Below are 26,367 nucleotides of genomic sequence, written 5' to 3'. Positions count from 1 at the left end.
TGTCCGTTGTTGGCGCGGCCTGGTGTCCGTTGTTTGTTTTTGGTGCTCCTGAGTTAAGTATTGTGTTGCCTCCTCCCTTGCGGCCCCGTCGTGTTCTTCTCATAAACATTTCCCTCAAGGCATTTTAGTTAATTTTATGCTAGTATTATTTTAATTTCTTACATTGGCAAAATTGTGCGGCCTTCATTATGCACACTGTTTGTCATAGCGGAGTTGATGTGCCATTGTAATTTCTTAAACTCCATTGTATGTGCTCTTCGTGATACATATTGTTTGTCGTAATAGATTTGAGTATGACAGTTATAATGTCTCATATATCATTATGTGCGTGTGTAATGGTGCAATAAATGGGTGATTGTTATTTCTGTTTTTGGCGCCCTTCATGCCTCCTTTCTTGTCCCTATTGGTACGCTATCCTTGTTCTTGTGTTGAATACCCACATCACTTCCCTCTAATACTAAATTGGTGATCCCTTGTTTGTCTCAAATGTATCCTGTAAATCGGTCTCTTCTTGTGAGGTTGTACCACAAATTTATTTTCTCTTCAATTCTAATCAGTACCTCCTTATTAGTTACGTGTTCTACCTATCTAATCTTCAGCATTCTTCTGTTGAACGACATTTCAAAAGCGTCTATTCTCTTCTTGTCTAAAACTGTTTATCGTTAATATTTCACTTGCAAATATGGTTACACTCCATATAAATATTTACAGAAAAGAACTTGCTAACACTCTAGTCTATATTCGATCTTAACGAACTTCTTTTCTTCAGAAATGCTTCTCTTATCACTGCATTTGTGTGCTCTCTACTTCGTCCATCATCATTTATTTGGTCACCCAAAGGGCAAAACTCATCTTGTTTTAAGAGTCTCGTTTCTTAATCCAATTCCCTCAGAATTACCTGATTTAATTCGACTATATTCCAGTATCCTTGGTTTTCTTTTGTTCATGTTCATCTTATAACCTCCTTCCAAGACACTGTCTATTCCGTTCAACTTTCTGACAGAATTACAATCTCATCGCCAATCCTCAAAGATTTTATTTCGTCTCCCTGAACTTCAATTCACACTTCAGATTTTTCTTTCGTTTCCTTTATTGCTTGATCAATTTACAGATTGGAAACATCGGCGTTAGGCTGCAATATGTTTCACTCGCTTCAATTTGTGTCTTGCGTGTGATACACACACACACACACACACACACACACACACACACACACACTCACGCGCGCGGTCGCGCGCTCACATATACATTATACAATTACTGTTATATGCAAAAACTGCTCTGAAACTCGTACAAAACTGCCACATGTCCAACTTCAGCGGCACAGTGTAAATGCCCCTGAATCACATGAAAAGTCCTTATGACATGTAGTGCAGATAGCCGTTTGTACTTGTATAAGAGTATGCGCCTCATATTGTTTAAGAAAAGTATCCAACCATGCGAACATCAGCGGAATAATAGAATTACGCGTTCAGAAATTCTGTGGAGTAGAGGTAAACGTCAAGCAGTTCTGATTTCAGTTTGTGAATGAAATTAATTTTACTATCTGTTCCTCACATCACTGCGTAAGCGGTAAAAGTTCCTTATGATCTCACCCCATTCTCCATCAGGCTAATAAGGGCGAATGAGGAAAAGTGTTAATCTCTTCCGTTAACGCGCTGATGTGCGAAACTTAACGACGGAAGTAACTTTTGCAAGATGTGTGTCATTGTCAAGTAACATAGTACTTTTCACACCAATGGGGTAACGTGTTCATGAATGTTTCTGTTGTTTTCGAACTGTGACTGGTGACACCAAAGATCGTAAGAAGGTGAATGTACTTTACGATGTTGTCAACGTAACTACCTGTTTCAAGAACCGTGTACAAGAGAAGGTAAAGGCGTTGATACATATTACACTTCCTACACGCTTCGTTGTATGTGGTTGGTGAGAGGAGAATTGTTGGTTGTGTAAAGTTTCAGATGGACATATCTGTGTGTTGCAACGAAGTCATGGGTTCCATTTTAAAACTATCCATAGAGCCTCTTTGAGCAAGGCCATTTGATACTTTCCATGGTGATTCATTCGTAGCACAAAAAGAGCAAAAAAAAGGTTCAAATGGCTCTAAGCACTATGGGATTTAACATCTGAGGTCATCAATCCCCTAGAACGTAGAACTACTTAAACCTAACTGACCTCAGGACATCACACACATCCATGGCCGAGGCAGGATTCGAACCTGCCACCGTAGCAGCAGCGCGGTTCCGGACTGAAGCGCCTAAACCGCTCAGCCACTGCGGCCGACACGACACTAAATAATAAAGGCGCTCCCCATAGTCACCTAAGTGACAATGTTCGAGCTCGGACACCTCAAAAGCCAAAGATGTCGCCGTCAAGAAAGAAAAACAAAACTGTAAAAAGAGGCGACGGATTTTCTCATCAGACTCCACAAAAACACGAGCGTTTTGATCAGCGAATCTGATTTCACGTCGAGTCGTTGCTTTTCTTGAATAACGCTGAGTCAATAGAATCAGCTAATGGGACAGACATCGAGCTATTTAACTGATGTAAAATAGCTGTTATCGGCATCGCATAAGTAGCTGTGTCCTCAACACAAAGCTACTGTGCTGGGAGTGTGATAAGCCAGGTTTTCCAAAGCCTTGGATCAAAATTATGCAGATGGTAGTGCTGTAGCACTGAAAATATAGTCAGTAAGGAATATTCAGATTATTAATGCCACAAACACCACATCTTATAACAACAACAGCTCAAAGCATTCAAAATAATGACATTATAATACCGCCTAAACTATGCCGCGTTATCTCAAATGTCACTGCTATTTGTTAGTTCGAAGGCTTTTGAAGCCAAATTTCATGAAGTAGCCATGGGTTGTGGACCACGTTATATTTTGGCCGAAGATTTTGTAGAGTGTGCACAAAATAACTTTGCACTATAGCTGCACAGGCAGAACAGCTGGGGTGGAGATCAACCTAAAGATGAACCAAAACAAAAGCACACCGATCGTGCGCTTCCAGAAAGAAATCTTATAAAAAAAAACGAATGAAAAATATAGCATAGAGAACGACATTGCTTTCTGTGCTACCGACATTTAAAATAAAGCACTTGCGTCACGTGGAACTCAAGTGTCAGCCTCCTGACGACCAGTTCGCCAGTATTACATAAAGATAAAATTTTCTTCTCTTTCTTCCACATATTTCAAAAGTAATGGAGGTCCCTAACGCCTTTATTCTCGTTACCGAGCGACTGGAGCCCGCATCTCGTGGTCGTGCGGTAGCGTTCTCGCTTCCCACGCTCGGGTTCCCGGGTTCGATTCCCGGCGGGGTCAGGGATTTTCTCTGCCTCGTGATGGCTGGGTGTTGTGTGCTGTCCTTAGGTTAGTTAGGTTTAAGTAGTTCTAAGTTCTAGGGGACTGATGACCATAGATGTTAAGTCCCATAGTGCTCAGAGCCATTTGAACCATTTGAGCGACTGGAATAGTTTCAATTTCCACATCCCTCTCAGGCACAGTTTTTAATGAGATATTTGCTTCTTCGTTTCCGTCTACCAACAAAAGGTTAAGACACTGCATATTATCACACTTTTATGATTATACAGAATTTTCCCTGAACTAGTGGTGCGTGAAAACTGCGGTGCCCTGCTACCTAGTAAAGATAGTTAAGAGAATGGTCATGTGCGTAGATTGGCAGGCGGCAGTCAACTGTGGCCGCCGCCCCCGTAGAACACCGGTGACCGAGCGGTTCCAGGCGCTTCAGTCCGGAACCGCGTGACTCCTACGGTCGCAGGTTCGAATCCTGCCTCAGGCATGGATGTGTGTGATGTCCTTAGGTTAGTTAGGTTTAAGTAGTTCCAAGTTCTAGGGACTTTTGACCTCAGATGTTAAGTCCCATAGTACTCAGAGCTATTTGAATAATTTGAACCCTGCAGAACAGCCGGATGGCCTAGCACAGCGAGAACATATTTTTATGCCGTTGCCACGTAATTCTGCGCGACCGGTGTAACATTTTACAGCGTGCCCCCCTCTGTAGCCTAAAACAATATGATGCACATTGCTATTGTATGTTGTACGGCGACCCTCCTTCAGTTTCTACTAGGTCTTTATGCAACTACTGCCTCATGAAACCCCTTTGGAAGAGATCTGCAGTGGACACGGCAGAGCTGATAGTGTACTGTTTTTAAAGTTAGCACCACTAGTGTCAGTGCAGAGACATAAGCAGTTTACTGTACGTTCTCCTTTCAGATTACTGATTCAAGACGTAGCAAGCCCCTAAATGCTCATTCTGGCCATTTACGAACGAATATTTCTTGAGACATGGTCCATTCTGTACTATGGCAGTCATTCGCTTATCAGCTCTGCAGTAGTGTTCAATGTGATACAACATACTTCAGGCCTCCTCAAAGAACTAACATGTGCGAGCACACATGGCTCGGGTATCGTCACTGCCTTAAAGGACATGTTGGTGTAATTTATGCACGTTGTCAATGGGTGTTGTATTTTCCAGTGCTATTAAATTTCCCAGACGTCTAAGGATTAAGGTCTGTTTAATGAGGAGCTGATGCTACTGGAGCCTGCCACTCATTAAACTTCGTGTTCAGTACAGTCATTCAAGGTATGGAGAATGGAGCGCTGCCTATAATGCTATCACTCCTCTAAAGTGAATGGCTCTATGATTCTGTCACCTACAGTCTCAGCCCACAAAACGACATTAAAGTGAACAACATTTCTTGTTTCCATGATCGGTCGAGGATAGAAATCTGCGTACAAGTGGTAAATGTAGTGAATTACTAGGGATCTTTGTGTGAATCGTACCTCATTCGTAAGTAAAATGCAATTTGTGAATTGATGATCTTCAACGCTCCATCTCGGAATACTTTGGAAGAATTATAATCTGGTATGGTGAACTCGTGGCCTGACTGCTTGCACATGCTGTACGTGATATGGGTGAAATAACTGCTGGTAAAAAACTGATCACGGAAGTACGTGGTGTATGCCTTCAGCAGATCCAATTCTTCGCATACTTTCGGATAAAATAATTTTGGGGACTGGGCCGCGTCATTGTAGCTACCGACTTCTTGTGGTCCTCTTCAAGGCAGCTCACTGCAGCAACTAACCTCTCAGAAGACGACCACAGCAAGTTGATTGAAACGTCGGCAGTTTAGCCGTTTAGTAGCTACAATGACGAGGCCCAGTACCAAAAATTATTTTTTCCAAAATGACACCGGTCGTGCAACCCTGAGAACTTCTAACGTTGCTCGCTTGTTCCAACATCAGCTCCTCCTCGTGGCGACACTAGAGTCCGGTACCAAATATATTTTCTATTTCAACACCACTTGTGAACGGAAACATTAAATTTGATGAGAGTTTCTTAAGTTTCATTATGTATTCATCTCTCTCTCTTTCTTCTCTCTCTCTCTCTCTCTCTCTATCTCTCTATCTGTCTCTTTCTGGTATGTATATATAAACAAGTTTCATATTAAAATTGTACCATTTATTGTAATTTTGTAGTCAGACTATCGTACATTTAGGCAAATTATCTCATATAATTGTTCACTTATTCTTTTATAATTTGATATTAGTAACACATTGTTTTAAGAGGGTAAGTCAATTGTTATCCGCAATTTAGGTATATTTTTGTTTATTTTGGTAGTACTGTCGTTTTACGTCGATGACGCATGCTTTGTTTATTTGTTGTTATATCTTTGCAATTTTCAAGCTGATAGGTTAGTTTCGTTATCGCTGCCGTGTTGTTAATCATGGCTGTTCTGCTGTCTAGTAGCACCAAAGAAGGGAAACGTTCACTGATCCGTTTCTTGTTGTCGGAAGGCCTGTCAGGGGCCGAAATTCATCGAAGACTTTCGGTACAGTACGGGAACAGTGTTTTGCCACAACAGAGTGTCTACGAATGGATTGAAAAATTCCGAAATGGTCGCACAAGTGTTACGAACGATGAAGGAGACGGACGACCGATTACCGACACAAATGAAGGAACCATTGTGCGCTCACGTGAAATGCTTCTCTTAGACAGACGATTAACTATTGACGAAGTGGCACATCGTCTGCAAATTAGTCACGTTTCTGCCTACGAAATCATCCACAACAGATTTGGCTTTCATAAAGGCTGTGCAAGATGGGTCCCAAAACAAATCACATAGTTGCATAAACAAACGCGCTGGGACATCTGCAAAGAACATTTGGATAGCTGTGGTAACGAAGGGGACAACTTCTTAGTCAGGATCATTACCATGGATCCATGTATACATTACAAGGATCCATCATTATGAGCCGGAGAGTAAACGGCAGAGTATGGAATGGAAACATCAAAATTCGCCGTGCAAGAAAAAGTTCAAGACCCAACCGCCCGCAGGAAAACTGGTGCTTACGGCTTTTTGGGACGCACAAGGTGCAGCACTGGGACATTATGGGGAAAGGGGCAAAACAATAAACAGTGTACGTTACAGTGAGATGCTTACTGCCAGGCTAAAGCCTGTGATGCGGAGGAAACGCCTAGGATTGCCGTCAAAAGGTGTTGTGTTGTTGCACGACAATGGCCGTCCGCATACTGCTGCCCACACTGCTGAAACGCTCCAGAAACTCAAATTTGAAGTACTGGATCATCCTAGTTCTGATGTTGCCCATTCTGATTATTACTTGTTTGGTCCATTCAAACAAGCATTAAGTGGCTGTCGATTTGCCTTCGACGAAGCAGTGAAAGAAGTGGTGCATTCCTGGCTCGCAGCTCAACCGAGAACCTTCTTTTATGAGGGCATCAGGAAGCTTGTGCAGCGATGGAACAAGTGCGTTGAAACGAAATGAGACTATGTCGAAAAATTTTGTTCTTGTAAGTTTCCTATTTGATTACAATAAAATTTTATAACTACTTTGCGGATAATAATTGACTTACCCTTTGTATCACTATGCGACGTTGTTCTGTCCGGTGACATGGGCTTTGCCTGAAAGCTATGAAAAAACCGCAATAGTCGGGAAGTACTTAACAAGTTTGATACGGCATTCTATCACTCGACATGGTTGAGGAGGCGTCTACTCACCGTCGTTGGAGTCGTACATGTAGATGACGCTCTTCCAGCCGTAGTGTCGCACCACGTCGATAATGGCCTTGTGGTAGTCGGGTCGCATGCTGATGGCGTAGTCCAGCAGACCCGACGAGGGTGCCAGCACCTGTTGCGCAAAGAGCAGAGGGCCCAGTGTGTTAAGCTGCCGCCGCAGGTGGCGCGCCGCACCAGCGCCCAAAGCGAGGTTTCATTGCTGCGTTGCGTCACTTCTACGGTACAAAATTAGTGTGCAGAACAGCCTCGCATACTGAAAATGCTACTGAGGTAGCACTGTATACTTCACTGATGATAAATAACTACGCCGTGGATGTTTAAACCGCAAAACTAGTAAGCAATGCAAATAAAAATTTATCTATTTTTCGTATACAATATTGCACAAATGATATTTGGTTATATTGTCAGGTGATTTGGACGTATGTACAGGGTATGAAATTCAACGCACAGAGCTAGCACCTCTGGCAGCAACAGCTCTAACCCTACTAGGTATCAAGTTGATAAGAGCTTGGATGCCCCTTCACCTTTACACCTTTACACCAGAGTTCATCAACCGTAGCGGCTATCACAGAAGTGGTGTACCAGACTCTCAGCAGTCTACGAACATATGTTTTAAATGAGGGAGAGATTTGCAGAAAGTGCTGCTTAGGCAACACTCGCACACTCTCTTTATCGAGGTAGGTTGGGAAAGCAAGGGAAACATGCGGTCTTGTGTTATGTTGCTGAAAGGTAACATCATGGACACCTCTACGATAGGGCACAGCCACCAGCCACACCATGTAAAAGTAGCTGTCCAAATTACTAGCTATGAGAACCAGAAGTGATCATGACAGGCGCTGGGCCCAAACAATGAATGTAATCTGGCTACGTTCGTTCCCCTCGCAGTCTCCAAGCCGTCCGAAAAGACGATGTGCTGCCTCTCCTGTGTCTGGTGTTGTCGTTGGTTCCATCAGTATCGGCTCGTATCTCCTTGCTGTCGTATCGAGGGAACATGCAAAAATCGTTGCAATACTGACAGTACGTGGTGCTCCCGACGTCATCACGTTACCCGTGTGGGTAGTTCTCCTGCTGCAAACATTACATGACTCAAGGTACGTAACGTGCTGTACGATCCTGAACTGCCACGCTCACAGCATGGCTGTCCTCGCAGGCACTAGTCGCTTGAGCCTGTTGAGGTCCTCCATAATGCTGAATGTGGCACTTCTGAAGCAATAGATTCCATATTTGCATGAGAGCCTTGGAATCTCGAGAAAGGATATATTGCTCTTAGATGCAGATAAAGGCAATACTGAAGTGCTACTGAAGTCGAAAATTACTAGCTGAAGATCGACACTTTACTGATGCATACAAACAACTAGGGAAAAATGCGACATCTGTGGTACGTAAGACTATCGCTCTACTCAACCGCTTAGGAAAAGTGACTTGTTTCGAACACTGGAAACTCGCCGATGTACAGGATAGCCAAATATTATCTCAACTGCTAAAACCTCTCGTGGCACACTGCCCACGCCACGTTAAGAACTAGACAGAATTTGTGAAGGTACTCCTTGGGTTTCGTTTAGACGAGAAGAACGTATTTATTTTTCAGTTATGATGTGACCTGGGTGCCGCTGGAAAATTCCTTACCTCTTCTCAAGGGATACTTCAATGACGACACAGTACAACTCTTTCCAAACGTACCGTCCACGATCTATTGATGGGAAATTCTATGAGCAAGTAGATGGGCTTGGCATGGGTTGCGTCTTATCTCCGGCTATTGCTGATCTATACGTGGAGCGATTCCCACCTAAAATCAAACGCGTTCTACAGGTACGCAGATGACATTTCTGTGGTGTGGCCACATGGCAGAGAAAATGTGCAGGGGCTCCCGCGCCATCAGATCCGCATACACGACAGCATCAAGTTTATCGTGGAGGTAAAAGAGAACGTGAGCCTACCCTTCTTGTACATTTTAATCAAGATAAATCCGGACGACCCGTTGGGACACTCGATCTACAGAAAGAAGTCGAGAACGGACCTGTACCTTAAAGCCTGGAGTTCCCTTCATCCAGCGGACCGCAACTGGGTGCTAACCACATTAGTATATAGAGCCATTTCCATCTACGACAGGAGAAGCTTGTCGAATGAGTAACAACATCTGAAGAACACTTTCCACAAAAACGGTTACAACGCGACGCAAATAAGACGCGCATTTCAGACTGGTAAGAGGAGGGACGACAAATCAGAAGAAGAAGAAACCAAACGTGTGGCGTTCCTGCCGTATGCGGGGCCGCTGACAATCTAGATCACAAGAATAATGGCACCCAACAAAGACCGTCTTCCACGCAACGCGAAAAATTCCATATATGTCATTGGTCATTGTTTCTCTTTTGTTATGAGACAATGAATCTCCGTAAATTTTATATATTTGTTTTACATAGTGTGGAGGTAACTGTAAGCCGTCCTGATTATTATTATTATGACTCCTCAACATAAAATAAAACATGTATCTATGTCCGATTAAAAATTTAAAAAGCTTTTTTAAATATTTTCCACTCTTTCTGATATCACTCTATTTTTAAATATTTTCTTTTTAGTAAGATTATAATTACCGGCGCTGTATTTATTACTCACCAGTAAACTGCGATCAAGAGAGAAGAATTACCCTTTACAACACAGTTGTGCGACCGATCGTAGCATGTGCAAACTAGACATGAAGACCGAGAGAGAAGATAGAAAGATAAATTATTTCCTTTGAAAACAAAGTACCAGGAAAAGTTTTTGGTGCATACTGAAAAGAAGAAAAAATACGGAAACCCATGCATTGCTCAATGAGGCGGATATGACATCATTCTGGGGCACGTACCGAGAAAGGGAGAAAGGATGGTAAAAAGATGTACGCCTACTGTGCTTTAAATGCTACTGAATTGCTACCTGCAATGTCTCTCCTTTAAAATGTACAACTTGCGTCTGAGAATGTCAATATTACTGGACTCTTATTTATATAAGTAAATGCAGTCTGTGTAACACTATCTGCGCCGGAAACATTAAGGTAACTGGATTCTTCCTTATAGGAATCATCCGTGCAATGCACGTGTGAGTGCAATCTGTATAACATGCAAACCTGTGGGAAAATGTATTGGAAACCAAAAAAGACAAACAGGCTGACAATTATAAGTATACTAATTCACAACTGAAGAACTTTTACTTGAACTCAAGGAAACGTACTGCGTTTGGTCACTAGATTAACTGCTGATTGAATGATCTTGTGGGGCTGAAAATGAATGATGATTAAGACACTTAGCTACACAGATACTAATGCAAGATATTTCGAAAGTAAATTACAGTAAAAAGGTCCTTATGCATAACTCTGGTTGATATAAGTGTATGGAAATTTGGGAGAAAAGCAAGCGAGAAAATTGGAAATAAACATCAGGAAAATTATTGAAGTAGGGAGGAGATCTGTTTTAGTTTCACTGTATTTACGTAAGGATTATGTGAGGTCGAATTACGAAACATGAATATTCTTGTGCGCTTTGGTACGAATTTCAAAGACATTCGCAGAAAACCTAACTCTGCAGAATGAGAGTTTCACTCTTCAGCGGAGTGTGCGCTGATATGAAACTTCCTGGCAGATTAAAACTGTGTGCCCGACCGAGACTCGAACTCGGGACCTTTGCCTTTCGCGGGCAAGTGCTCTACCAACTGAGCTACCGAAGCAAGACACACCCGGTACTCACAGCTTTACTTCTGCCAGTACCTCGTCTCCTACCTTCCAAACTTTACAGAAAATCTCCTGCGAACCTTGCAGAACTAGCACTCCTGAAAGAAAGGATATTGCGGAGACATGGCTTAGCCACAGCCTGGGGGATGTTTCCAGAATGAGATTTTCACTCTGCAGCGGAGTGTGCGCTGATATGAAACTTCCTGGCAGGTTCGCAGGAGAGCTTCTGTAAAGTTTGGAAGGTAAGAGACGAGGTACTGGCAGAAGTAAAGCTGTGAGTACCGGGCGTGAGTCGTTCTTTCGGTAGCTCAGTTGGTAAGTCCGGCTTTCGCCGCCGTGCAGTGCGGACGTGTAGTTGTTTCCGCCTGCGGAGCGCTCGCGCTCGCTGTTGTTTACATTTCAGCGGCCGTCACTTACGTGTCGCTTACGTGCACTAGAAACATGGCCAACCGTTTTCGAAAATGAACTTAACGATTCAACTTCTGCAACGACTACGCACGACCAAAGGCCTTGGAAGTGGAACGCTTCCTACGCGACGTTGCTAAGATCCCAGCTTCTGACATCTGGGGATCCATTTGTCCATATTAAGCAGTACTGTGTACGTCAAAGTCGCCAATGACGCGGTATGTGAAAGAATACTTCGTGACACCAACCATGGATTACGCTTTTGCCACGCCGACGGTAATGTCGACCATGCCGGCTTAGGAATGCGCACCATACGAGTTTTCGAACTCCCGTTCGAGCTTCCGGCGGAAGACGCTATCGCGGCTTTCCGCCCCTATGGCACTGTACATGGCCATACTGCCGAACGCTGGGTGCAATTCCAAACGTACCCCGTTCTTAACGGTGTACGGCAGATCACCATCGACCTCCATCGCCACGTGCCATCTTACCTGCAAATTAGCGGGTGCCGCGCGGTTGTCATATACGACGGCCAACCCAAGACCTGTTCCGGGTGCGGCAAAGAAGGCCACCTCAGATCTGAGTGTCTTCAGCGACGAATCACCCAATTGCCAGCCGCTACTTTGGCACCTCCGGCTCCGACGACGGTTTTATCGATCACCTACGCATCGGCGCTCTCTTCTCCTCAAACCGACCGCCGCCCATCGGACGATGTACCGGTGACTCTTCCAGTTGCTACGGATACCGCCGGGGCCGACACGTCGCGCTCAAAGCCTGACGCTACTCCGGCTCCACTACCAACAGCGACGACTGCCGACACCTACCCGCCTGAACATATGGACGCCCGTTCATGTGACGTTCCCGCGACGGCCTTCCTCTCAGAGCGACGCAACTCTCTTCCGTCTTCCGACGCGGAGGGGCGAACCCGCAAACAACGTTCACCTAAGAGGAGCAAGAGGAGGCGCCGTACGGTCTCGGAACGAGACGGATCACCTCCCCCTGATGCTGTAGAGGCCGTTCGACCCGACGAGGCCTCGGAGAACCTACACGACGATACGAATGACGACAACATGACGCCGGCTGTGGATGCGTCGATGCCTACTCTACTGGCTCTCTCAGTTGCTCCTGAAGCAATGGACTCCACCGATGCGACTGCCGCCGAGACGTCCTCCGCCCCTACGACCGAAGTGGAACGTACGACCATCACAATGACAACGCCTTCAATGGTGTGGAGTGAGGACGTCGATGAGGACCCGGACCACACGCTGGGGACAGAGTTACCCCAGACGGAAGCATCGTTACGCCGCTGATAACGCCGTCAGGTGGCGTACGGCACGACTCACCGTTGCCTCGCCCCTCTTCATCCTCCGCCGGTGGAGTTCCCCTCCACGGCGGGGTACGGCTCCAAACCTACCGAATAGCGACGATCAACACTAACACCATTAGCTCACCCGTGAAACTTCAACTGCTGCGAGAGATGATATGGGCGTCGGACGTCGATATCGCACTACTACAGGAAGTACACTTGGCCACACTTCCAGACGTCGCGGGATATAACACTTATCCTTCTCCTGGTGATCACCTGGGACGCGGCGTAGCCATCTACGCCAGAGAAGGCATTCCAGTGGCCGATATCACATACCTTCCATCTGCCAGAGGCATGGCCGTCACCATCATCAACATTTACGCTCCGTCAGGCTCCACCCGCAGATGCGACAGGGCACTCTTCTAATCAGAAGAAATTGCTCCTTTGTTTCTTGGACGCTGCGACCATTACTTGCTTGGGGGTGATTTTAATTGCGTCTTGCACCCTAAAGATCAAGTGCCCCACTACAGCACCTGTCAAGAACTGCGTCTTGTCGTCCGAGATCTGTTGCTCCGCGACACTTGGGTTAGTTCCGCACGGCGACGCGCCTGGACATACTTACCAGACGAGTCACTCCGCGAGCCGCCTTGATAGAATTTACGTCTCTCGGGAACTCACACCTGCAGTCCAAGGTGCAGAACTTTGGCCCCTGGCCTTTTCGGACCACTGTGCCTACATCTGCAACATTCTCTTCCCCAAGCAAGTGGTCTGGCGTAGTCGTGCACCGTGGAAGCTAAACACCTCCCATCTTCATGATCCCGAATGTCTTCAAGGTGTTACTGAGACATGGGCCACCTGTGAACGTCGCTTACCTAAATACTGCACGACCTTGACCTGGTGGCTGGAATGTGCCAAACCTGCCATTCGGCGTACTTTGATTCAGTATGGAAAGAAAGTTGCTATGTGGCGCCGGCACACTACCGACTATTTCTACGCCGTTCTCCGCGACCTGGACGCCCAACCGCCCACTCCCGACACCCAGAGGGAACGCAGCAGGATTAAGGCGCAAATTGTAACTTTGACACGCCGTAGACTGCAGGGGGCTGTGGTGCGAACCCGATGTCAAGATTCGGCGGAACAAGAACATCCGACGATGCATCATATCGCCTCCGATAGGAAACATCGACGACAACAACTCATCACCGAGATCACCACCTGTCGCGGCCAGCACGTCACTTGCCAGGCCGAAATCGTCAGTGCCTTTGTCGACCACTACCGCACAATGTACTAGGAGGAGACTACCAACAACCACGCTGAGGAGTCTGTGTTACCACACGTAACTCGCACCCTCACCAGCGACGAAGTGGACGAGCTGATGGAGCCCATTACGCGTGACGAAATCCACGATGCAATCAAAAAAGGTGCTCTGAATAAGTCACCTGGTGTCGACGGATTGCCGATAGAATTTTATCGCGCTTTCTTCACACTAATGGCGTCACGGTGGACAACGATGTTTCATGAACTGCTGACGATGGGGAACGCCGTACCGCCGTCCTTCGTCACGGGAATTATTATACCCATCCACAAACCGACACCAGGTGTGACGACAGCACATTACCGTCCCCTGACTCTGCTTAACGCAGACTGTAAAATTTTTACACGCCTACTGGCAACGCGATGCCGCAAGATCCTGCCTAGCATTCTATCCCCGGAACAGAGAACTCCGGGCGGCACAGTTAATATACAAACGGCCACAGGAGAATGTCGCGATTTAATTGCACTGGCAACGGCGTGCAGACTCCGCGCCGCAGTGGTTGCCATTGATTTTGACAGCGCATTCGACAAAGTGTGCCATCTTTTTCTGTTCTCAGTGATGAACCGCATGGGTTTTCCACCAGCCTTTATCGATGTGCTCCGGCGCCTGTACGGCACCGCCGAATCGCTGATTCAGGTTAATGGCCGTGTGGCGGGACCAGTGGCGATCCGGCGTTCTGTACAGTAAGGCTGCCCTCTTTCGACCCTACTCTATGCCATAAGCCTGGAACCCCTCATCGGGAGTGTGACGAGCCACCTTTCTGGTCTCACTTTGCGACAGCACAGTTTTCGATGTCGTGCGTACGCGGACGACCTCCTCCTCTTGATCCGCTTACGGAGTGAAACACACACGGTACTTGATTTGATATCAACGTACGGCACTGCAGCGGGCAGTAACATGAATGTGGTTAAATCCGCGGCGATGCCCATTGGACGCGGCCTCTCACACGACGACTTAGCACCTTTCCCGTGTGTACAAAAACTACGATACCTTGGTATCATTTTCACCTCCACCGTGCGCCGCTCCGCTGCCATCAATTTTCGGCGTGCACTCCAAACTATCCGCACGACGGTGCGACAAAATCTTCTCCGACGACTCGATTCTTTACAACGTGTCCAATACCTCAATCAACATGTGGCGGCCAGAATGGTCCACATCGCACAGGTCCTCCTGCTGCCATCAACTATTGGACGCAGCCTCCAGGCTGCCTTCGGATACTTCCCTACGGCCGGTACGCTCTTTAAGGTCCGCTACGACACGCTCACCCTTCCCCAGAGAGCGGGGGGCCTCGGCCTTGTCAATGTCCGACTCCGCGCGGCGTGCTTGTACATGTCCACCATGCAGAAGCAGTGGCACGGGGGCACCTCCCTTATGCGCAGCTTGCTGGAAATTCTTGTGCCCGCGACCATAACACCACCAGTGCCAGTCGGACACATCAAGCACCATCTGACGCACATTTCTGATTTCATCGTCGACTTCAGTTATGCTCACACGCACTTACCGACCATGCGTTCTCCTCGACCTAAAGATTTTTACACCCCACTCCTTCTTTCCATATCCAGCATCTGAGATATCCGTCCACGCGGTGGCCCACGGTTTGGCGTCATATCCACCAGCCTTTTCTTCCCTCCAACGTCCTGGCAACATGGTACCAAGTCGCAAATGAAAAATTCTCCACAAATCGTCGTCTTCACGCCATCGGACTAAAGGACTCTCCACTTTGTTCCATTTGCCACCTCGTGGATGACGATGTTCATCAACCTACTTGTGCTGCCACCAGTGACGTCTGGAAACTTGCCCGACAGTTGGTTGCCTGTTACCTCCGCGTTCCGCCAGACTCGATTGACCCATGGACTTTTATCTATCCAGAGAATACTTATTTCCCCGCCACCAAAAATCATGCGATTGTATGGGTCAAGGGATGGACGATCGCCTACATGTATAATAGTGGCGACAAATCACGCCTTGATTTCTGGCGGTACTTACAAACCGCCCACAGTGAAGTCGAACACCGACCGCGCTACCGCGCCTTCTTCGCCAATTACCTACATGCGATCTTTACTTCCCCCCCGCTCAGTTGGATGGTGCCACACGCCGACAGCACTCCCGCTCCCCCTGCTGACATCTGACACTCCCCGCGCTACTTTCTACATTGTAACCCACAGTGGAGTAGGCGCATGGACACGCGCCTCCTTTCTTTTATGCACTACACCAGAAAACACTGGTCTTTCCCGTACTCCACTGTATATTGCTTCACACCTCTTAGATTACATCAGAATTATTATACTTTTTTTTCCTACACCTTGTTCACAAAAAAAAAAATTGCTCGCCTTGTACGAGTATAATGTCTTGTGTTATTTTCGCCGGAAGGATGGCATTTCTGTTGTATTTAAGTTTGTAGCAATAAAGATATTTTTTTTCATTTACCCTTTTCCTGGTAAAAAAAATAAAAATAATAAAATAAAACAAAAATAAATCAAAAAGCTACTTTGAGGGAGTGATTCAGGGACGGGAGGGGGGAGACATCGCGGCCAGGCCTCGGGTTTCGACCCCTGCCCGCCTTGTCTCCACCAACTCATAACTGAACACTCTTTATTATTACTAAAAAAATTAATTAAAAAAATATTACATAAAAAAGGGGTATCGTCTAAAAAAAAGATGGATAGAGCGTCTGCCATGTAAGCAGGAGATCCCGGGTTCGAGTCCCGGTCAAGGCACACATTTTCAGCTGTCCACATCGAGGTATATCAACAACACCTGTCGGCAGCTGAGGGTTTCAGTTTGTCATTCATTCCAAGGAAAAGCTGCACGGTCATCAAAACAAAAAAAACAAAAACAAAAAAAAAGTTGGTAGAGCACTTGCCCGCGAAAGGCAAAGGTCCCGATTTCGAGTCTCGGTCGGGCACACAGTTTTAATCTGCCAGGAAGTTTCAACCTAACTCTGGTTTACACGAGATGTAAGTGAAACGCGCGATTTTTTGATGAGTCTTCTGACTAATTTCGTGCTGCCCGCCACCGACCCCATATCCCGTGCCAACCTCTTCATTTCAGAGCAACACTTGTTCCCAACGTACTCAAAAATCTGCTGCCTATATTGCAACTTTTGTCTTCCCATACAGTTTTTATCTTCTACAGCTGACTAAGCGCGGTTTTACCGTTTGTAAAGAAATATCGGAAATAGAATGAGGTTAATGCAGAAATTTATAACAGCAAAGCGCTTCCTTGGCAAAAGTATTTTGGGATCCCACCACTGAAAGCAGCACATGGCTCCATCTAAATCTGCGACCTCCCAACACCAAAGATTCACGACAAATGTTAATGCAAAATCGGCACTTTTCGAAATTTCGCCGGGAGAGACGTATTGGCCACCGCTCCAAAGAATAGCCGACAGGCGTTACTGTCGCCCCTCCCCGTGTCACCCAAAAGATAGACGTGCATTCTGTGCTATTGGTTGGCACACACAAAAATCTTGGGCATCGTTACAAAATAGCAATTTATCCTAAGCAATGAAACGAGGCAAAGTAGCATCAATGTTTCAAAGAAGTAATTGCACAAGGAAGGATGGAGACTCTTTGATAGACCAAAGCTGAGGAGGCAGGATGGAGTCAGAAACGATCTGGACTAACTGGAACCTTATGAGAACATGGCCAGAGAAGAAAACAGTGAACGAGGCTAAAAAATGAGGCAGTGAATCGACTTCGGTTCGTGTGGCATTATATACGAGGTAAGAGGAGGTAATTTCACCCTTTTTAAAGCCATTTTGTCTATTTATCGACCATGACTGTCTCAAGAAATATGTAAAGGTTGTTTTTTTTCTTTAATTTGCCGCTACCAGTCACAAACTTTGTCGACTATTGTATTACTTATTTATTTAGCGACATGTTTAGGGGATTAAACCTCGTCTTCAGGCTAAATGGCGTTACAAAAACAACTTTACAATAAGGTCATACTGATATTACATAGTCTTTTCGTAAATGCTGTGGTCATCTTTTCTAGGCCTACATCCTGTTTGTACATTATGCCATTAAATGTGAAATAATGGGAAGTTATCTAAGTGGAATCATTGCAGAAATTTTCATTAACCACCTTGAAAATAAACTTCTCAACAAGAAAGACATATTACCCCAGACAATAATACACTACTGCAGATATGTAGATGACACATTCATTGTATACAATGGAACTGATGAAGAAATAGAAACTCTATTAAACAGATTCAATAATATACACAACAACATCCAGTTCACCATAGAACGTCGATCTGTTGTAGAATTTTAGAACATGTTTTTTGCTCGATTATTATGTCGTTTTTGGAAACCCAGAATCTACTCTGTAGGAATCAACATCGATTCCGGAAACAGCGATCGTGTGAGACCCAACTAGCTTTATTTGTTCATGAGACCCAGAAAATATTAGATACAGGCTCCCAGGTAGATGCTATTTTCCTTGACTTCCGGAAGGTGTTCGATACAGTTCCGCACTGTCGCCTGATAAACAAAGTAAGAGCCTACGGAATATCAGACCAGCTGTGTGGCTAGATTGAAGAGTTTTTAGCAAACAGAACACAGCATGTTGTTATCAATGGAGAGAGGTCTACAGACGTTAAAGTAACCTCTGGCGTGCCACAGGGGAGTGTTATGGGACCATTGCTTTTCACAATATATGTAAATGACCTAGTAGATGCCTATAGATGCGGCTTTTCGCGGATGATGCTGTAGTATACAGAGAAGTTGCAGCATTAGAAAATTGTAGCGAAATGCAGGAAGATCTGCAGCGGATAGGCACTTGGTGCAGGGAGTGGCAACTGACCCTTAACATAGACAAATGTAATGTATTGCGAATACATAGAAAGAAGGTTCCATCATTGTATGATTATATGATAGCGGAACAAACACTGGTAGCAGTTACTTCTGTAAAATATCTGGGAGTATGCGTGCGGAACGATTTGATCATATAAAATTAATTGTTGGTAAGGTGGGTACCAGGTTGAGATTCATTGGGAGAGTCCTTAGAAAATAAAGTCCATCAACAAAGGAGGTGGCTCACAAAACACTCGTTCGGCCTATACTTGAGTATTGCTCATCAGTGTGGGATCCGTACCAGATCGGGTTGACGGAGGAGATAGAGAAGATCCAAAGAAGAGCGGCGCGTTTCGTCACAGGGTTATTTGGTAACCATGATAGCGTTACGGAAATGTTTAGCAAACTCAAGTGGCAGACTCTGCAAGAGAGGCGCTCTGCATCGCGGTGTAGCTTGCTCGCCAGGTTTCGAGAGGGTGCGTTTCTGGATGAGGTATCGAATGTGTTGCTTCCCCCTACTTATACCTCCCGAGGAGATCACGAATGTAAAATTAGAGAGATTCGAGCGCGCACGGAGGCTTTCAGACAGTCGTTCTTCCCGCGAACCATACGCGACTGGAATAGAAAAGGGAGGTAATGACAGTGGCACGTAAAGTGCCCTCCGCCACACACCGTTGGGTGGCTTGCGGATTATAATTGTAGATGTAGATGTAGAACATGAGAAAGATAACAAAATTAATTTTCTAGACATGATAATAAGTAACACAGACCAAACCCTAAATATCAATGTTTACAGAAAACTAACATACACAGACACAGTCATTAATAAATCTTCCACACATTCCAACTCACAAAAACAAGTTACATTCAGATCCTACTTAAACAGAGCACAGAAATTCCCACTTAATGCTGCCGACTATGAGACTGAAACGAACACTGTCAAATACATTGCACTTAATAATGGCTGTCACGAACTTGAGATAGACACACTATCACAACGCACAACTAAAAATAACAACAAACAGTGTGATGAAGCTTCCTCACACAACATCCAAAACCCAAGTTCACAACATTACCATATTTAGGTGGCATATCAGACAAAGCAGCCAAGCTGTTCAAAGAAGCAGACATCAGGATCCCTTGGCCACCAACAACAACTTAAAAAAGAAACTCATATGTGACATCTCACATCCCATAGAGAAACTTTACAAAGCAGGAATTAAAAAAATTACATGCAGTCATTGCAACAAATATTAAACTGACCAAACGGGAAGAAGTTTTAAAACCCGCTTTAAAGAACACATTGATAGCTTTCGAAGGATCTGTGACGTAGTGGGGAGGCTTCAGTGTTGACAGCCATACCACCTTTGTCGTTGTCCACGGTCGCCTTACCGCCATGAAGTACATCGAACAGATCGTGTTGGTTGGTTGGTTGGTGTGTGTGATTAAAGGGACCAGACTGCTAGGGTCATCGGTCCCAGATCGTGTTGGTCCATGTGGTGGCTGCTGCATAAGGCAGTGGCTCTGAATTCCTTCTAATGCCAGGGACTGTATGGCGGGCGTCAACAGCGATATCTTGTGAAGCCTGGACATTGAAGTAATGGAATGGCCGGCTGTGAGTCTCGACCTAAACCCCTTTGCGCGTAAGTGGGAGATGCTTGACACACGTGTTCGTGGTCGTTCTGTTCCACCACAGACTGTCCAAAAACTTACATGTGCTCTCATTGGAGAATGGGAATGAATGCCACTACATGTCGTGTGTAGACTTTTGAGCATGTTACGTGGAGTCAGGCAGTGATAAACGCTCACAGAGGCGATGCGCTTCATTGAAGCTCTCAAAATCCAATGAAAAGTGCCCATAATGACGGGATGAATGATTGTTTCCACTTTGTTTTCCGCACCTGTCGGACTTTACAGCTCTTTTTATGTAAACGAGGTTGTATTGATGTTTTGTTGCGTGCTTCATTTGTGAAAGATAAAAGGTTTAATTTGGTAACATGACCACTCCTCAGTTATTTCTCACTGAAGTATGGCAGACGCTCAAACCCATGTACCCCTCATTCTTTTGAGCAGTGTAAATTACTATTATGATTTTACCATTAAATTAAAGGTCTTTTAGAGCTTGGAAGCAGAAGGTAAAGCCGATGCTTCGTACTTTTTAAAGGTGGAATATCTGATACTTACGTTCTCAGGAAACCACGGAGTGACGAAAGGCATCTGGAAGGTGTTGCTGTAGGAGTGCAGCGTGTCGAACGAGTCCGGGCTGACGGCTCCCAGCAGTGCGAACACTCCCCTGGAGAACTGGCTGCAGACTGCAACACGAGAATATTTACATGTTACGTTTATTAAGGATTCTATTTTGATTGCTACGACTACGAATTAGAATGAAAATACATAATTCTGCATCAATCATAAATTACAGGTTTATTTTCTCGATCGTGTATAAACTCTAGGGATCGATCGACGAAATGACGCAGAACAAAAAAGGTCTAATATCCGGAAACGCATGTTTTCCATGCTAGAGACCATTTATTCAGTCATACGTTGTTGCAGAGACTATGGTCTATTACGCGCTGTACCATGCAGCCACAGTTAAAGTATGTGCTGAAAATGGTTTCCATGTGCCTGAAAGCATGCGTGTACGCGCTGTCGCATGTTCTGTCTCACACGTTCACATCGGCCAGGCTGCATCCCAACAGTGTCAAAGGCAGGATGAATACGCTGCTCCGGTGTCTCCATATCTGGAATGGGCTCCGCCATACTGGATACTTTTGAGTTGGCCTCCTAACCAGAAATAGCACGGGCTGAGATCTAACGAACAAGCAGGCCATGCAACTGCACCATCTCATCCGATCCATTGACCAGGGAAGACACGATTGAGATGCGTCCGGAGGTTAAAGGCGAAGTGGTATAGCAACCATACAACCCTTCGAATCATCAATGGCACTTCTTCCAGTAGTTAGTCGCCATGGGAGCAAGACTGCTCCCAAAATACGGTCACCAATTATCTCGGCCCACAAATTCCGTATGAGAACGTATGAGGAACAGTACCACCCTCTACTAGGAAACCATGCATACTGTAACTGTGGTCGAGCGGTTCTAGGCGCTTCAGTCCGGAACCGCGCGACTGCTACGGTTGCAGGTTCGAATCCTGCCTCGGGCATGGATGTGTGTGATGTCCTTAGGTTCGTTAGGTTTAAGTAGTTCTAAGTTCTAGGGGACTGATGACCTCAGATGTTAAGTCCCATAGTGCTCAGAGCCATTTGAACCATTTTGTAGCTGTGGCTGCATGGTACAGAGCGCAGTCACTGTAACAAAGCATGACAGAATAAGCGGTTTTAGTTGGAAACCATGCTTTTCCGGACGTAAATTCATTAGACCTTTTGGTTTCGTATCCTCTCATCGATCAATCCCTTGAATTTGTACGCCATGGAAAAAATCACCTTGTATATGTCTTTTACTGTAAGGAAAAGCTAAAGTCTGTGGCACAAGCTTGTGACTGCGCTATTGACCTGACTGGATAGAGTGTAGACTTCCTTCGCAGACGTTTTTAATGTCTCGCGCTGCCGTCGACCTCATCGGTTTCTTTTTCGAGGAATTATTTGGACTTGGTGTACAGGGGAGAAGCACGGTCGCACGAATGCAGACAGTGGAGCATCAAGAGTGGGTGGTCCCTGCCCATCCGCCTCCATTGGACGACACCAATCACCCGCCGGAGACAGCAGCGGACAAGAGCCATAGTGGGGCACTCCGAGGTCCTAACGGAGAGGCAGGGCCAGCCCCTTACCCACGCCACTGTGTCAGTTTCCAGCCAGCCACCCTTCGTTGTGAACACTACGTCTGCATTCAGCCAATAGCTACCACACGTCTCATTTTTTTGTTATACTGAGGGGTGCTTTACGCCAACAGGAACGCCAACTGCCTATCGTTCTTTAGAAAAAGCTAACTGGCCAGCAGCGTGTAGGACTTACGCACTGGGGCTTCCGTACCAACTTCATTATGCATACAGGCAGTTCATGCATTACAAAAATTGGGAATGTCGACGACTCTTTCCTGTTATAGACACTAATACTGGCAAAATATCAGTCCCAGTGACTTTCGAGAACGTTTCAATATCAAGTCTAGAGTCGGATAACAAATGGCAAAAGAAATATTTTTTGTGTGATATAATTGCTAATTAATGATTTTCTGATTTTTCTTCCTTTACTTGTACACAGAAACCTTTCTTCTCCCGAAACTACATGATTTTTCATCAAAGGGAAATAACCTATAGGTTCGGATGAGTGAGTTTGCGAGTATGAAAGCGTATGGCATAAGCGGTTGTATATTTTGATTGCATTGGCTTAGAAGCTTAATATTTTCACACGGTCAAAGGATTTTCAACTTCATATAACAACTAGTTCCTGAGAAAAACGGGTCGTAACTGACGGACGGACAAACAGATAGTCTAATAACAAAGGACGAGAAATGGTTTTTGTTTGATACAGTTAGAAATTAATACTTTCAGATTTGTTCTTTTGTTTGTAGCAGAAGACGTTGCTTCTTCCCAAATTTTATAATCCTAGGTCAACAGGAAGTACCATGAAGGTTTTGATGAGTGAGTTTGCGAGTATCAAAATATGTGACACAAATGGCAGCATCTCTGACTGCATTGATGGAGAAGCGTATCTTTTCTACATCGCCAAGGACTGTAGACCTTAATATGTGACATAATTATCAACTTCTTACGTCTACCCGTTCTTCAGAGAAAGGGTTTTAAGCAGTTGGACAGACAGACGGAGAGATAGACAACGAAGTGATCTTAAAACAGTTCCTTTTTCGGCAATCGAGGCACGAAACCCTTCAATAATCAGTATTTTGACAAAACTGTTCGTCACCAATTGTTTTATCACGTGCAGTGATCAACTGATACGAAACTTCGCGTATTGAGAGGTTATGTGACTACAAAACTAAATTAAATGACGAAATGGGTACTATAGGCACAATGTTGGTACCTTGCCTGCACGTGTGCTCTAATTTTTTGATCTGAGAAGACAGCGTAAAGACATTTTCTCCTCCTCTGGCATAAATTGGCTCACAACAGTCGTAACTGGCTGTCGATACTGACGCTGGGATGGCGTTGACACCCGAGTTTCTCTCGTACAAGCTGTATTTTGGACAGACTGGGGAATCTTGCTGGCCAGTGGACTAACTAATCACCACGAAGTAAGTTCAGACAATCACCGTGTGAGAACGAGTGTTGTCCTGTTCAAAAATGGTAATAGCGTACTGCATCATGAGAGACAACAAATGGGGACACAACACTTCTTTGACGCAATGCTATGCTGTGAGGAATGCCCATAAAGCTCTAAAAGGTAACATGATGTCATATTCGATGGGCCTACTGATAACATCGGACAGTATGTCTCTCCAAACACTGGCAGAATGTGTCCTTTCTTCTCGGAAGAGCCATAATTGCGGATGACGGTCATTTGCGGTACTACGGAACTGAGATCCCTCGCTAAAAACTATGTGGTTGTATTCATCAGCAGTCCATGCTTCCCTAGTCTGACACCACTCCAAAGGCAGCCGTTTGTGTTGTGATGTTAGGGTAACGTATTCAATGAACAGCGATTAACAATCCCGGCGTCTGTCAGTCTCCAACCGATCTCGCAGGTAGTTGGAATGAGTCCAGTACTTATGCCCGGACGACAGGCGCACATGTGAAAAGGTCTCGACGTTCTTGGTGTCCGCTATTACAGTCTTTCCTTGTTGTGGTCAGATAAGGTCTACCAGAACCTTTACGACGATTACGATTTCCCTCATAGTCCAATTGTGCAAAATTGGGCGAATGTCACAATCGAATTCACGTCCTGCCTGGATGTTGCACAGTTTGATCAACCAGGCAGACACACACTGATGCTTGTTTGAGTGTTTGTCAACTGAAGCACGCAACCACGCGACATTCAGCATGGTCCTACATACTCTGAGATTACCTACGTAATGGGATAGCGATATTCCCATATACAGATAGCGGTAGTATCACGTACTTAAGGTTTAAAAGGCTGTTATTTATACTCGGATGCTTCATGTGAAAAGGTTTCCGACGTGGCTATGGCCGCACTAAGAGAATCAGTAGAATTTGTACGGGGAATGGTAACTGGAGCTAGGCGCATGGGGCATTCCGTTTCGGAAATCAGTATCCCGAGATCCACAGTGTACCGAGAAACCATATTTCAGGCAATATCTCTCACCACGGACAACACAGTGGCCGACGGCCTTTACTGAATAATCCAAAGCTGCTGCGTTTGCGTAGAGTAGTCAGTGCTAACAGACAAGCAATGCTGTGTGAAATAACCGCAGAAATCAATGTGGGACGTACGACTGTATCCGCTCTGACAGTGCGGTGACATTTGGCATTAATGGGTTATGGCAGCAGACTACTGTAGACAATTTTTAACCATTCATGGACTTAACGATCCCAAAAAGCGATGCGTTCTGTCATCGGGCCGCAACTGTTCCCGATTGTTTTGAAGAACATTTGGAAAATTGGAAATTTGTGGTAAGTTCTATGGGACCAAACAGCTGAGGTTATGGGTCCTTAGGCTTGCACTAGGCTTACACACTACTTAATGTAACTTAAACGAACTTACGCTAAGGACAACACACACACTCATGACCGAAGTAGGACACGAACCTCCGACGGGGTGAGTAGCACGAACCGTGGCAAGAGGTTCTAGACCGCTCGGCTACCCCGCGCGGCTGAAGAACATTCTGGACAATTCGAGCGAATAATTTGGCCTCCCAGATTGTTCGACATGAATCTCATGGAACATTTATGGAATGTATTCTAGAGCTCAATTAGTGCACAAAATCCAGCACCGGCAACCCTTTCGCATTTATGGTTGGATACACAGGGAGCACGGCTCAGTATTTCATCAGGGGACTTACAACGCCTTGTTGACTCCATGCCACGTTGAGTTGCTGCACAACGCCGGAAAAAAGAGGGCCGGCACGACATTACGAGGTATCCCATGACTTTTTGTCTCCTCAGTGTAGCGTTTAGTAACTGCACGCGCATTATGTACCTTGTCAGACAAGATAACACGATCACATGGTAACAACACAAATGCACAGTGCTGGCTGTTCCAGAAGTCGCAAATAGTAGAAATCCTAATCATCTAGATGCAAGCTGATTCGGAGTAGCTCCTACATCTTGCCACTCCTTCGAAGTGTTCAACAATTTTTAGTTTAGTTTGGCAGATAAGTTAAATAATGTAGAGTTTGTGCAAAGTACTACGCCTATAATAAACAGTATAGGCGAAATGTAGTCACAACGCCATCCCGGTCTTCGGGCTGATCAAGGGCAAGCTGCTACTACAGTGTTGCCATTGTAACATCAGCAACTCCAAGTTCGCTGTACTCTGCAGCAAGCGATTACCGAATCATGCTCTTTGGTTAAAAGCTGGAACAAGCACCACTTTGATAATATGACGGTAGCAAGCCGAAAAGCTGGTCAAATGAACGGTTGTGCTCCTTTGTGCAGCGGTGGTATGACGCCGTCTACTGTACCCTGGATTTCTAGCACAGATGCTGTTGGATCGGCTACCATTGTCCAGAAATCTTAAGTCTGCAATGGGCATTTGAATGCCAGTACTGGAGTGCAGTTGACGAAATGTGGCTAAGTCCGCTTCAACAAATTCTACAGTGATGGTGACACATTGTGGTGAACCTAGGATTTTTGCCTGCACTGTTGGTTGATTAAGTGACAAACAGGAAATGTTGTAGAATGAGAAACTGT

The 26,367-nt window shown here is 45.4% G+C and overlaps 1 protein-coding gene across 2 annotated transcripts in view; it reads right to left on the bottom strand.

Annotated features, from left to right (window-relative positions):
* The window catches only part of LOC126187579 (glutamate receptor 1-like), a 417,690-nt gene that overhangs the window by 141,754 nt on the left and 249,569 nt on the right, over positions 1–26,367 (bottom strand). For both annotated transcript variants that reach the window (XM_049928746.1, XM_049928747.1), the window contains exons 3-4: positions 20,772–20,899; positions 7,045–7,174 (exon numbers count right to left, since the gene is read on the bottom strand). In XM_049928746.1, coding sequence (XP_049784703.1) covers positions 7,045–7,174; positions 20,772–20,899 — 258 coding nt within the window. The remainder of the gene's footprint in view (positions 1–7,044; positions 7,175–20,771; positions 20,900–26,367) is intronic.

The sequence above is a fragment of the Schistocerca cancellata genome, chromosome 5 (assembly GCF_023864275.1).
Source record: "Schistocerca cancellata isolate TAMUIC-IGC-003103 chromosome 5, iqSchCanc2.1, whole genome shotgun sequence".
Taxonomy (NCBI): domain Eukaryota; kingdom Metazoa; phylum Arthropoda; class Insecta; order Orthoptera; family Acrididae; genus Schistocerca; species Schistocerca cancellata.
The sequence above is the reverse complement of the archived record's forward strand: the minus strand, read 5'-3'. Positions and strand labels throughout refer to the sequence as shown.